This window comes from Tinamus guttatus, unplaced genomic scaffold (genome assembly GCF_059628265.1).
Source record: "Tinamus guttatus ecotype Peru unplaced genomic scaffold, ASM5962826v1 Tinamus_guttatus_pri_ptg000060l, whole genome shotgun sequence".
Classification (NCBI taxonomy): Eukaryota; Metazoa; Chordata; class Aves; order Tinamiformes; family Tinamidae; genus Tinamus; species Tinamus guttatus.
In genome coordinates, this window is record NW_028288594.1 from 9,020,666 (window position 1) to 9,033,421 (window position 12,756).

At 45.2% G+C, this 12,756-nt stretch overlaps 2 protein-coding genes across 3 annotated transcripts; one reads left to right on the forward strand and one right to left on the reverse strand.

Moving 5' to 3' along the window:
• Nucleotides 1-324: 324 nt before the first annotated feature.
• On the reverse strand, nucleotides 325-3,833 carry NIFK (nucleolar protein interacting with the FHA domain of MKI67). The gene is made up of 6 exons (XM_088519548.1): nucleotides 3,714-3,833; nucleotides 3,494-3,619; nucleotides 2,765-2,873; nucleotides 1,878-2,089; nucleotides 1,299-1,376; nucleotides 325-520 (listed from the first exon to the last, which is right to left on the reverse strand). The coding sequence occupies exons 1-6, from the start codon at nucleotides 3,831-3,833 to the stop codon at nucleotides 344-346; spliced, it is 822 nt and encodes a 273-aa protein (XP_088375674.1). The 3' UTR covers nucleotides 325-343.
• A 330-nt stretch (nucleotides 3,834-4,163) lies between these two features.
• TSN (translin) lies at nucleotides 4,164-10,844 on the forward strand. Of its 2 annotated transcripts, none has more exons than XM_088519550.1 (6): nucleotides 4,164-4,238; nucleotides 4,321-4,414; nucleotides 8,275-8,371; nucleotides 9,218-9,333; nucleotides 9,999-10,078; nucleotides 10,437-10,844. In XM_088519550.1, exons 1-6 carry the CDS (start codon nucleotides 4,173-4,175, stop codon nucleotides 10,671-10,673), a joined length of 690 nt encoding a protein of 229 aa, XP_088375676.1. In that variant the 5' UTR covers nucleotides 4,164-4,172; the 3' UTR covers nucleotides 10,674-10,844. The 2 variants fall into 2 exon arrangements, with proteins under 2 accessions (XP_088375676.1, XP_088375677.1); XM_088519551.1 differs by having other exon boundaries at nucleotides 4,164-4,178.
• The last annotated feature ends 1,912 nt before the right edge of the window (nucleotides 10,845-12,756 follow it).

The following is a 12,756-nucleotide window of genomic DNA, read 5'->3' on the forward strand; positions in this document are numbered from 1 at the left end:
GAAAACCTTTTTATAGACTGTAACTAATTATTAGTATACAATACAATCCCATCAGCAATCCCTGCACAGACAGCCTCACATCTCGCAAAGCAGTGAGCACTAGAGAAGTTACAGAATTAACTGAAGGTCCCAACAGGCAGGTCAAAACACTAGCACGAGAGTAAAGTCAAGAAAACGTGTAGCTTCCAATAGCTAAACAGGAGGGGAACAAATTCCTTGAAAGGATGGAGCATCACAGTCCGGTAAGATGGACTGAGACACATCAGCAGAACCAACAGAAGCTCCCCCTCACCAGCTTTGGAGTTGAGGAAAAACTTAGTTACAGACATTTTATCTTTCAAGTTTATTTCTGTTTCTTCAGGTTTGTTTTTTTTCTTTTCTGTTTCTTTGGTCTCTGCACAGCATTCTCAACACTACTGGGGGGCAGTTTGACAGTTATTTCATTGTCCTCTGTGTCATCATCTGCCTCGTGAGCTTTCCGGCGCTCAAGCACTGTAGGAGTACAGACCGGCGTAGGATCCTAAAGAGACCGGAAAACCAAAATTGAATTAGAGCATCTGCCAGAGAAAGTGGTCATCATCTGTCTGGTACCACAAGGCACCTGAGCCCAGCTCTCCGTCAGAACTTCCACACTTAAAGGAAAATTGTTTTGTTTTTATAGCTGAATAGCTACTTTTCTACACAGCATTTCTTCAGATTAAAAGTCAAAGGGCAAATACAAGTGAAGTCATATTTTCTGAAGTGCTATTACCACATTTAGAAAAATCACTGTGCATATTTTCTGACTCACAGCACTAAAAGTCAAGAGGAAAATAGCTAAAAATATATATTTCCGACTGGCATACAGAAATGGCGCATTTCAAGCCTACAGCAGAGTTAAAGCATCCCAACTTATCAGTAAACTCCCAGAACTCAGCTGATCTCACATACAAGCCCACAGAGAGCGCTACCTCGTATTCTCAAAACCAGTCCTTTCCCAAGCACTGCAAATGTATTCAAGAAAAAAGTTTATAGACTCTTTAGATTATTGGTATCTCGAATCTTAGCCTAAAGCCCTGATCTTTCCTACCACCAATATGAGTTTTAGTGACCACATGACAGTAAAAATATGCTTAACAGAAGCATTTGCTGCTGAAATATTAATTGCTTGTTAAAGGCAAGGAATCCAAGCGGATTCAACCACCATCTCCCGTTCATGCACCTCAAAGCAGCTGTTACCAATGCAAAGGACAACTCCAAGAAAATAATGTCCAGGTTTCCAGGGAAAGAACTTAATCACAAGGACTGTTCAGTCTTACCTGGCTGTTCAAGGAAACATCCAGCTTTGGTTTGGATTTTTTAACTTTCTTTTTCTTTATGTGAAGTTTTTGTGCTGCCTAGAAAGCAAGAGAGATCAGGTGAAATCCAACAGACTTCCACACGTCAAGACAGTGTTACCTAACAGCCTGTAGACTTGCTTGCTTCAGCAATTAATTTGAATTAATAAAAATGGCCTATACAGAGGCTACTTGGTTTAAACAAAAACATCTGTAATAACATACGAAAAGCTGCCAGTGGGCATTTTTCAAATACTACGAAGGGAAACAGTGTTGCTCAAATCATAGGTCTATAATCCAAGCCCTCCACAAATTAGCAATATGCTTGATTAGCATAGGCAAGGTACCTCTCTAAAAGCCAACCCACGTATTCCCAGACACTACCCATCAACACTACGCTGTAATTTCCAAGGGTTTTTACAAAAGAACTCTCCCTACTACTCCAGGTACAATAATATTCTCACATAGCTACACACAAACCACGTGATTTTCTCACATTTAGCAAGTCCATCGAAAAAACAAGCTTTGCTTAAACACTCATTAAAATGATCCCAAACTTACAAATCCTGGGAAGTCATAATCGAGCCCCTTTTCAGCCAGCCTCTTCCGCAAGAGCCTCTCCTTCCGGAGCAGCCGCTTGGCCATCTTGGCCTTCTCGTTGGCAGAACGTATCTTGTTGTAGCGCCCGACCGCGGGCTGCGAAGGCTTCCGGAACTTCCTGTCGCAGTCCTTGAAGAGGTTTTTGTGAACCCTCTCAGGAGGTATGAACTGGCCTGCCTCAAGAGCATTTAACATCAGAGCAAAGCTACTCCTCCCACCAAACACACTCGGTTCTTGTCCCAGCATTATCCAATCTACAGCAAGGCACTAATCAGCATTTTACCAAAGACCGTAAAGCAAATAGTTATTATTGACACTATTGAAAATAGATGAATAGGCGGGGGGGAAAAAAAAATCACTTTTTATTTTAATCCAGAAAACGGTCAAAAGATAAACCCGTTTTTCTCAAGTTGGTGAGCATATATAACTCACACTGCTTTAGAACAGAATTTTTAGCATCACTGCCTGAAAAATGTGTTCATTAGTCTTCCAGCTGAAAAATATCTGGCATTTAACTGCATTGAGAGCAGCTGTAAGAGTTATAAATTAAAAATAATTTCTGCACTAAATGAGTTGGAATTGCTCTACAGAAAATATCTCCCCTCACTATGATTCCGTATGGTGTTATTATACAATAAGAAAAAAAAAAACAATAATAGTGAATAAGAGATTGCTACTGCTATTCTTTACACATGAAGAAAAGCAAGAAAGTTTCAGCCACACACAAAATTTTTTCAGGCTGAAGCTTTGTGCAGAAACATGAAGCTTCAAATAATCCAAAAAAATAACATAAATAAGTATAAACTTCCTTTGCACATCAGAAAATTTACACCTTGGGTCATACTTACACTTCAGAAGTCTTTCACTGAACAGGTAGTTGTTCATTGTGTCTGCAACAATTTTGGCCACATCGTCGGATTCAAACTCAATAAATCCATAGCCTTTACTGCCCCCAGTCTGCAAGCAACAAAAGGAAATCCAAAGCAATGCCTAGAAACCTCACTGAAAAACTAAAGTATTTTATGTTTCAGAAATGAAGGCCTATTTTCAACTGAATGACTGTAATTTCTGAAGTTTTGGTGAATTCATGAAAAGTACCAAGTTTTGTCCTAGATCTGTAAGACAGATATGTATTTGCAAATACACATTTGTGCATGAAACAAACCACTCACCAATGCTCTACTTTTACACATATATTAAAAGGTCCTATATTTGTCACTTAACTTTCATTACCAAGTTTATACAATACTGTAACATGGCAGTAGAACCACTAGTGTGTAGAAGTTAAATTTATCACGCCCCCAAAGCACCTAAAGCGCTAAAAGAGAATCTTTTTCAATAAGTTTTGCAGCGCACACCTTAACTAGAGTATTCTGACAGGGATCCCACTCCACTCATTTCCCGTGAGGAGGGGGCCACCTCTACCGGCACCGGGGCTGCTCCCTTGGGAGACCTCCCTCCCCGCAGGTCGCCACCGCCTTTAAGCTCGTTTCGGGGTGCTCCGGGGCAGGGAGCGACCGCGGCCGCCGCGCTGCAGCGCGCGGAAGCTGCTCGGGCCCCGCGCGGCGCCGCGTTACCTTCTTGCTGCGGGACAGGCGCAACCGCGTCACGGTGCCGAACTGCCCGAAGTAGCTGCGGAGCTGCGGCTCGGCCAGCCCGCGCGGCAGGTGCCCCACGTACACGGTCCCGGCCGACAGCCGCTCCTGCGGGGCAACACAGAGCGCGAGGCGTCAGGGGGCCGCGTGGCGGCCGCACGGGGGCCGCACGGGAGCCGGGCCGGGCCGCCCCGCCGCTCACCTGCGCCGCGCGGCCCCGCCGCACGCGCTGCACCCGCTGCTGGAACTCGCGCTGCAACCGCGGCTCCAGCGCCAGCAGCGGAGGAGGAGCCGCCGCCTCAGCCTCGGCCGCCGCCGCCATGTTACCCACGCCTCAGGGGCCGCGCTGCCGGAAACGCGCCGCCGGAAAAGCGTCATCGCCGCCGCGCCGCTGCCTGCACCTGCGCACTGCGCGGCACGGGGCGCCTGGCAACAGCGTCTCCTAGCAACGCGGCGCGCCGAGCCCCCCGCCCGCACTCCCCGCCCGCGCCGAGGCCCCCGCGCCCTCCCAGCCCGCCCCCGCCTGCCCCGCTCCGCGCCGGGGGCGGCTCCCGCCCCGCCGTGCGGCAGCTCCGCGCAGGCGCGGCGCGGGCAGCCCGGCAGCGCGCGAGGCCCCGGCGGCGCCGGCCGCGCGGAAGGCCCCGAGGCGGGCGGCGGCGCCATGTCGGTGAGCGACATGTTCATCGCGCTGCAGGGCGTCCTCACCGCCGACCAGGACATCCGCGAGGTGCCGCGGGGCCGGGCCGGGGCGGGCGGCTCCCTCCTCCCCTGCTCCCCTCCCTCCCGCTCACTGCGCCCTGTCCCCGCAGGAGATCCGCAGGGAGGTGCAGGCGCTGGAGCAGACGGCGCGGGAGATCCTCACGCTGCTGCAGGGCGTGCACCAGGGCGCCGGCTTCCAGGCCAGTGAGTGCGGGCGGCGCCGCGAGCCGCTTCTCCTTCCCGGGGGCGCCCCGAGCCCGGCGGGGCCCGGGGGCTGGTGGGGTGGAGCTGCGATCCTCCCCCAGATAAACTTACTATTACCATAAAAATGACCCTTTATCCTATAAGATGAGGCTGTGGGAACGCCTGCACTCGATCGCTTTCTCCGTTGTTGAATTGACTTGTGTGTTTCCCACTAACTGGCGCCCTAAAACGTGGAGTTTTATGTGCTGCTAATTGTAACATAACCTGATAGGACTTGGGGTCTGAGCTCTCCTTCTCACTGCTCCAAAGCCCTGGGGGGAGCAGCAGCCTACAGGAATCTTTACTTTGGTCTCAGACTTAGTGTGTTCATGTGTGCGTGTTTTGCTTCACATCAGTACCCGACTCCCTAAATATAAATGAAAACTGCAAAGACTGGTAGAGCCAGAGGAGCCATCCGTGTTTGCGTGGTGGCTGGAAGTGCCCTCTCGTCTTTTAAGGTCAAGTTGTAGCACTCCCTTACTTTTGACCCCTGCCGGCCCCCCCCCCAAAAAAGGGCTATTTGAGATAATATTTTTGGCCCAAGCTTTTGCTCAAGGGCATAAAAATGTAGGTGCAGACTTGGATGCTGGATGTGCTCCCTCATCCCCACCCTGTTTAGAGTTACTAAGCAAGTTTCTCATTTCTGTGTGTGATCTATAAAGCCTTTCCGTCCTGTCAATGAGCTTCTGATCTTCTGGAAATTCGAGAGGGACTTGGGGAAAAGCCAGGCCACCATCAGATGGAGAATGAAAGAAAGAAAACCCTCCTCAGCCCTGTTTCGTTCCTCTGTCACATTGGCTGGTTGTTTGTCAGCCTGGTGACACAGTGACGCTCATCCCTGCTCTTGTGCTTGAGCAGAGTGGGATTTCTCTGGTCTGCTGTTGGTAGCCACTAGGTAAGTGTGGAGCAATGTGCAACATCCGAGGCTCGACCTCCCCTGGCGAGTGTAACTTACAGCTGCTTAGGAAATCCACCAATGCTGCAAATTTAGAATGGATAATCGAATAATATTTAGTCAAACAAGCTCCAGTTTTTCCAAGCTGGCTTAAACCATGGACGTTGTGACAATCGTTTTGCATGGGAATCACCTTTAGATTCAGTATTTAATACTAGATTCCTTTAGATTCCAGTATTTAATACTGGAGACCTGTATGTGCCTCAGTGCCTGTTTATTTCTATTTTAATTCTAGGGAGAGCTGGTCCTGACTTTTACAGGGTCCAGGGACAGACCCGTGGAATAGTTTTAAGTACCAAAAAGAAGAACAGGCAGCTTGTAAATTTACAAGATCAAAGATAATAAATGCAGCTCTAATGGGCTAGGAATTAACATATGATAATGGGCCTGTCAGTTTGACATTAATTTCAAGCAAAATAACAAACGTCAATAGAGGTTTTGATTAATAAAGGTTAATAGCACAGTAATTTAATAGCAATTAAATAGCAATTAACCCAGAGATCTTCATGGGAAAAACTAGCACTTGTCAGATGACATGTATTTATACTACACTTTTAGCTGATAGTGGTTGTAGCGCTGCACTGTGGTGCAGTTAAATGTCTGTTTAGCTTAGTATGACATTTTGTCTGCTGACTTAGCACAATATTTTCATTAAGAAATCAGAGCAGTCCAAAAGCTGTATGATTCTTTTTTTCTGATAGGTTAAAAGGGTAAATGACGATTCTTCAACACAGTTAAATTTTGCAGCATCAAGCTTTTTGCACCCTTGTATTTATTTATTCCAAGATGCAAGAGAAACTGTTGATACAGTTATTAAAAGTTCACTGGTAGCAGAAGGGTAAGTGATGATGTAGTTGTATTTCCACGAATGGTTTATGGTAAGGACCAGCCTAAGCTCTCTTAAGAGAACTACAGAATAGTTGGCAGTTTGATAAAGGGCATTTTGCTGCATCAGTGGGTAATATTTAGAAGATCATATTGCGTAATGCTCCTAGGGACTTAAAATACCTCTTGGCTAACCCCATTTCCATTAAAATTTTAATCTGATTTTTACTGCAGGGCAACCACCTACACACAGGCAGGAGCTATTTCATGGCCAGGGTCTCTGTGTGTGCTCAGTGACAGACTCTACCCTTAGGTTGTGGAATGGGGGAAGTTGAGCGGAGCCTCAGTGGTGGTGTGCAGGGTAGTGCTGCCTTGTGCTGTGCTTGTGCCTGTGTGTCACCAGGGAGAGCTGCGAGCGACTTCCTAGCGGAGGTTTCTTTCCTCTCTCAGATTCCTTTGTCAGGAGCCGGAGACGCAGACGCTCCTCGTTCTGTCCCAGCTGCCCTGTGGCAGCTTCTACTTGGAAGCTTCTCAGGGAGCTTCCCAGTGTCTTTCCCTCTTGCTCCTATATGAAACACTTTAACCTTCTACTTTCTGAAACTTTCATTTTTAAATCCTTTTTTGTTGTTGTTGTTTTGTTTTCTGATTGGGGGCAATGTTTGATTAGTAAAAACAATTTTTTAGACAGATGCTGAAGAAGTGACTGCTGGTAGTTGTTTGATAAAAGTCACCTGTGATGCCTTTCAGATTATTTCACCTGCATGGGTATGTTTAAATAAGCATGGTTTCTGTACCTTAAGATGGTGGGATGCTGCTCTGTTGCCCACCTGCCCTCTTGGGTTGTTTCTGAGCAGGCTCCAGTTAAAAGGTGCCGATGTGCCTGGTGGTGGCAGCTGCCGCGGGCTGTGGTTCTCACTAGCGGGCGGGAGGTGTGTGAGCAGGCAGCCCCGTTTCCCTGCAGGAGTTTAGTGTAGAACCAAGAGGCAAACCCTCAGCCCTTGCAAACACAGGGCTCGGAAGGGAGACGATGACTGAGCTCCCTGGAGGGAGGTCGCACCTCACGTAGCCTAACCCTGCCCGTCAGGGGCAGGTGCTGGAGGTTTCCAGGCAAAGCGGAGCTGCTCTCCGAGCCGTGCGCTGGGCCTGCTGTCCCGCTGCCGCAGCGTTGCCCTCGCTGTTGCAGCTGTTCTGCCCGCTGCTTTCGTCTCTCTGAACTGCTGCATCAGAGCACAGTCTCAAACATCCTGTTCCTCTCTTTGTAACACCTAAAACCCAACTAGTTTTCCCTTTTTCTTTGCTCCATCCACACAGCTGAGAATCTGAACATCCTTTTTCATCAGCCTGTGCCCTGATCTCCGCTGCCTCCTTCCTTCAGCCTGTGGCAAAGGTAGCGGCTCTTTGCCACTCCGGAAGGCTGCTCTGCCCTGCACAGGGTGTTGTGGCATTTTGCTCTAACCTTGTCACTTCTCGTGTCAAGTCCTTCCTTGGCTCCCTCTTACCGATTGCCATAGTTCTCAACTGGTTTATGCCGACAAGCCCTTGAACATTTACCGGGGAAGCTCTCTACTCTGTGCAGTGAGTCAAGGTCTTTCTAACACTCCACCTGCTTCTGGCAGTTACTTTTCACACTCACTTGGACACCTGCCGTAGCTTCAGAATCACTGCTCTGCTGCGTCAGGTACACCCTACCTGGCCTCACACTCGAGGTCCTTTGCAGCCTTTCTGCATCCCTGCTCATCATTTCTCCTTCTCCTTTGCTGATGCGTAGCCCTGCTCGGTGCATATTGTTAAACAGCACCGAGGCATCGCGTCTCAAGCTCAAGGAACAGCTCAAAACCCGGAGCATTTTCCATCTGCCAGTGTCTTGTGGTGTTAGTTTGACTACCACTACAGCTGGAGGTCAGTAGGTCGGTCTTGGACCAAAGGGAGTTGGGGGTTCAGAGGAGCACACATAGTGCCATCTGCATTAGAAAACTCTTGGCTTTCTTTACAAAATCCTGTTGTTTGTCAAATACTGAATGTTGCCCTGCTTCTTTTTCAGTACCAAAGAAATGTCAGAAGGCTCGTGAACACTTTGGTACAGTCAGAACCCAGCTGGCATCTCTGAAGACCAAGTTTCCTGCTGACCAGTACTACAGGTGTGCAGGATCACACACGGCCAGACACAGAGTTGAGATGGCCTAACTTTGCAGGAGTGATTTAAAGGTTTATGGGCCTTGGATGCTAAAAATGTGCACCTTTCTGTTCCAAAAAGTAACCCATGATAGAAAAGTCTGACTTTTTATCAGCACACTTTGAAAATGCTCTAGTTCAAAGGTTTCTCTTTTTTTTTCACTGAAATGTCTAGTATTTAATTCTTTTCCTAGAAACTTAAAAAAAAATGTAAATTAAATATTAAGAAACCGATGCTGTACTAGAGCAGCCCTTGTTTCTAGGAGCAGAGCGTTTTTCTATTCCATTAATTTCAATTAAGTTGTTAGGATTTGAGCATTTCTGAAAACAGAGCCCTAAATCTGTCATCAGATGGCTGCTTGATACTGTGGATTCTAAATGAAGTTGTCGTCTTTGCATTTTGCTTGCTGCCAGAAGGGGACAGTGTCTAGCAGGAACACTGCAAAGAATGGGGATCTTGTCAGCTGAAATCTGGCAGGGGAAGGGAGGGAAGCTGCTGATCCTCTCCTTTTGTGGGCACGACAACCCCAACAACTCCAGGAACAGGGTATGTGTGTGTGAGATGAAAGCAAATGCTAGTTTAACATAATATCCTAGGGCCTGAAGTTTGGGAGCACCAAGTTACAGAGCACTGTGATTTTTCACCTGAAAGCTGGTGTGTTTTTGACAAACCACAGAGACCTGGAGGTACTATGAGTAAAGTAAAGGTACAAAACGTAATGTGTACGGGAGATATTTAAAATGCTTTTAACTCAAATTTCCAGTAACTGATGTTGCCTATTTTTACCTTGACTTGGTGCCTTCTTCTACAGATTTCATGAGCACTGGAGGTTTGTGCTGCAGCGGTTGGTGTTTCTGGCAGCATTTGTTGTCTACTTGGAAGCAGAAACATTAGTGACCCGAGAAGCTGTTGCAGAAATACTTGGGAGTAAGTTAATTTTGTAAATCAAAGGGAAAAGCTTGTGACGTCTTTAGATGTTGATGCTGCAAGATGCAAGAAAATAGCAGAAGTTCGTATCTTCCCGAAAAATAGTTTATTATGCTTATCTGGTATTTGATTTCATTATGTGATAATTAGAAAATATTTTAGAGGGTGGAAATCAGAAAGTATAATATAAACAAAAGTATTGTCCGAGTTTTTAATGTATGAAGATTATTTAAATTGCCTAAGTTGTCCAAAAGAATAATACGAAGGTGACAGCTTATTTTTCTCACCTTTTTTTTGCAGTGTTAAACAGGTGGGGAAACGAGATCTCATTCTCGGGTTGTAAAACAACTATCTGCTGAAAGCAAAAAAAAAGGAAAATCAAATATTTTTTAAAAAGGATTTCAGACCTCTCTGCTGTATATTCATGCAAATTCAGTTATTCTTTTAGATCAGTTATAACCTATTGTGTGTCCAGTTAAGGATGTATTAGATGTTCAGTCAAAATGCTGAGAACAGTAATTACATCACATACAGGAAAAGGCTGACTTTTATTTTGTAATAGCATTTCATAAATTTGATATTTCCAATTAGCTACAGTAAACAAATGCAATTTCAGCTCGCTGGTTTTGATCATGCTCAGTATCAGACTCTGTTTTTTATCTTAGTTGAAGCTGATCGAGAGAGAGGCTTTCATCTGGACATAGAAGACTATCTTTCTGGGGTGTTAACTCTTGCCAGTGAGCTGGTAAGGAAACTCTTTGTGCATGTGTCTGAATAAAACTGACCTAAATAAGCAGCAGGTAGTGCATTTCCAAAGTGCCTCAAGTTGTTCCCGGAAGTTCCGGTGTGTTGTGCTTGGGTCTTAACCTCTGGGACACTGCCCTTGCCCTGATGTTACATTAGGCTCATTCCTCATTGAGATCCTAAGATTTGAACCAGCCACTTCACTGAAAATCCAGGGCTCTGGTGAACAGAAAGTTAGTTCTGAGTATAATCAGCCTGACTCCTGCAATGATATTGCTTCATTTTGTAAAGTACCTGCTGGGAATACTGATGTGGTTTGGGTGGATTCCTCTGCTGATCTGTGCATCTTCCCCTTGCAGGCCAGGCTGGCAGTGAACAGCGTCACGGCCGGCGACTACTCGCGCCCTCTGCGCATCTCCACTTTTATCAACGAGCTGGATTCTGGCTTCCGTCTCCTCAACCTGAAAAACGACTCCCTGCGGAAGCGCTACGATGGCCTCAAGTACGATGTCAAGAAAATTGAGGAAGTGGTTTACGACTTGTCAATCAGAGGACTCAATAAGGAGGCCACGGGTGGTGTTGGTGGTGAGAAATGAAGGATGCTCGTGGCATCATTGATTACCTCAGATGGTTGCCAATTTCGGAGGCATGTTAGCAAAGCCCTCCTGCAGTAGTTTAGAAGAACTGCAGCTGAAAGCTGCTCTCTATTTTCTTACAAAATGTGTAGTACGGGTGTTAGATCTCGAAATGTTTTGTAAAATCATGCCTAGGTTAGGACAAAAGGCTCTTTTTGGTGAAATTCCTCTGTCAAAACACATTGCTGCTCTGCGCCCAGCAGCACTAGCTCTCGCTAACTCTCATAAGCTGAAATCCTCGTTACTTCCATAGTGCTGCTTCACGGCTCTGGCCATTTCTCCTCACACTCCTTTGAGGATGTGTGCAAATACACGTGACATTTTAAGAAAAACAGCGTGTAAATAACCTAGACATTTTCATAAGACATAGATTATTTTTTGCCTTTTTTTCTTAAATTTTCATTTACTTTAATAAGTTGAAAGGAAAAAAATTTGAATAGCTGTTTATTACTGAGATCTTTTAAAATGGTTTCAGTTAATGTATCAAAAACCCTTTTATTGAGAAATCAGTGAAAAAAAAATCCTAAATTTTTTCTGTTGGAACTGGCATATTGTACCCAGGCATGCATATATATATATATACATATATATATATACACATACCTATACATATATGCATGCACAAATCTCTGTCGTTCTCTCTCTTTTTCTCATTTTTCTTTTTTTTACTCTTTACATGGGAATTTTGTTACCAGAGAGAGCTTTTTTTGTTTTGTTTTGTTTTTCAAACACCTGCCTTCACTGGCTGGCCTTTGTTTTAAAGACATGAGTAAATGTTGAATTTCAGAATGATCATTTACCTTGAGAACTCTGTCTTCTCAAAATTTCTTTTGAACTACCAAAGTTTCCAATAGCGAAGTGTTAACTGATAAACTGCAGGTAGTGTTTGAGTCCTGAAAGCCTAAATAGACCACAACTTCACCTGTTTCTGGGGATTAAAAAAAAAGTTAATGTAGTAAAATGTATGTAGCTCAGAAAATGGGAAGCTTAGTTTTAGATAGTTTGCATGTAGTATTTTTTCAGACACAAACAGACTCTTCCATTTGTGTAAATGGACACATTCTTACCTCCTAGTGTGTTTGTTCTCGTGTCCTACAGGATTTTCTGATTTTGAATTTTCCCCTTCTTTTCTCTGTGGTCCCGTAGGATTAAGAAGAAAAACTAACTTTGGATAAGGAATATTTCTAAAAGATGAATATGAACAATCAAAGTTATGTGGGGTTTGTTTGTGTTTCATTTTGTTGGCAAAGATTTCCCATTGTTTCGGTTAGTATTTTTTTATTAGAAGAAAATGGTTTCTTGGTTACTTTGGCCAATAAAAACTGTTCTGTGTTTTTGGCCATTTGGTAATTCTGCCTCTCATCTGATTATTTGCTGCTGCTGTTTGTTTCCCCTCCTGGGAGCCTAATCTGAAATCCCATAATTCAGATTCAGTCCTCAAATATATTTGGACTGTAATGTAATTCCTCACATAAAAGCTGCTAAATGGAACACTTTTATCAGCTGGCAACTGGAACATAAGTCAAGCTGTAAACAGATTTCATAGTGGTTTTTTTTTTTTTTTTTTTTAAACTTTGGCTTATTTTACCAAGTTAAACAGGAGAGCTCTGGAAATGGTTATTGCCACATCAAAGATGTGGCAAGGCTCTTCAGAGGTCTCCAGACAGCTGTTGCCCGCGTGACATCCGAGCATCTCGTACTATTTAATGTTTGTCCCTCGTATCTTTTTCACATAACACAAGGAGATACTAACACACTATTTCCACAGCTGAAGAAAACGAGGGTGTAACTGCTGGTGACACCAGCTTTAAAAGTAGCTCTTTGTTTTTACCCAATGCCACTATTTGCTTCTTTTTCATTTGTACCCAGTTGAGGTGGGAAGAAGCGGGGAGCTTGAGCCAGACACTCATGAAACATTTGAAGGCTCCAAGACGTGGCCTCTCTGGCCAAGGTCACAGAGGAAATGTGTGGGAGAGAGGAATTAGGCAGAGGTTTCCTGAGCATCCGCCTCACGTCCCAGGTGCGAGGGCTCCTGGCACGTAGG

What these genes read in the sequence shown, in the direction of transcription:
- TSN (XM_088519550.1), top strand. Translation starts at nt 4,173, where the DNA reads ATGTCGGTGAGCGACATGTTCATCGCGCTGCAGGGCGTCCTCACCGCC. An exon ending in CCTGCTGACCAGTACTACAG is followed by an intron (nt 8,372 to 9,217) that starts GTGTGCAGGATC and finishes CTTCTTCTACAG; the next exon opens with ATTTCATGAGCACTGGAGGT. An exon ending in TAACTCTTGCCAGTGAGCTG is followed by an intron (nt 10,079 to 10,436) that starts GTAAGGAAACTC and finishes TTCCCCTTGCAG; the next exon opens with GCCAGGCTGGCAGTGAACAG.
- NIFK (XM_088519548.1), bottom strand. Translation starts at nt 3,833, where the DNA reads ATGGCGGCGGCGGCCGAGGCTGAGGCGGCGGCTCCTCCTCCGCTGCTG. An exon ending in ATTATGACTTCCCAGGATTT is followed by an intron (nt 1,377 to 1,877) that starts GTAAGTTTGGGA and finishes CTTGCTTTCTAG; the next exon opens with GCAGCACAAAAACTTCACAT. An exon ending in ATGTTTCCTTGAACAGCCAG is followed by an intron (nt 521 to 1,298) that starts GTAAGACTGAAC and finishes CGGTCTCTTTAG; the next exon opens with GATCCTACGCCGGTCTGTAC.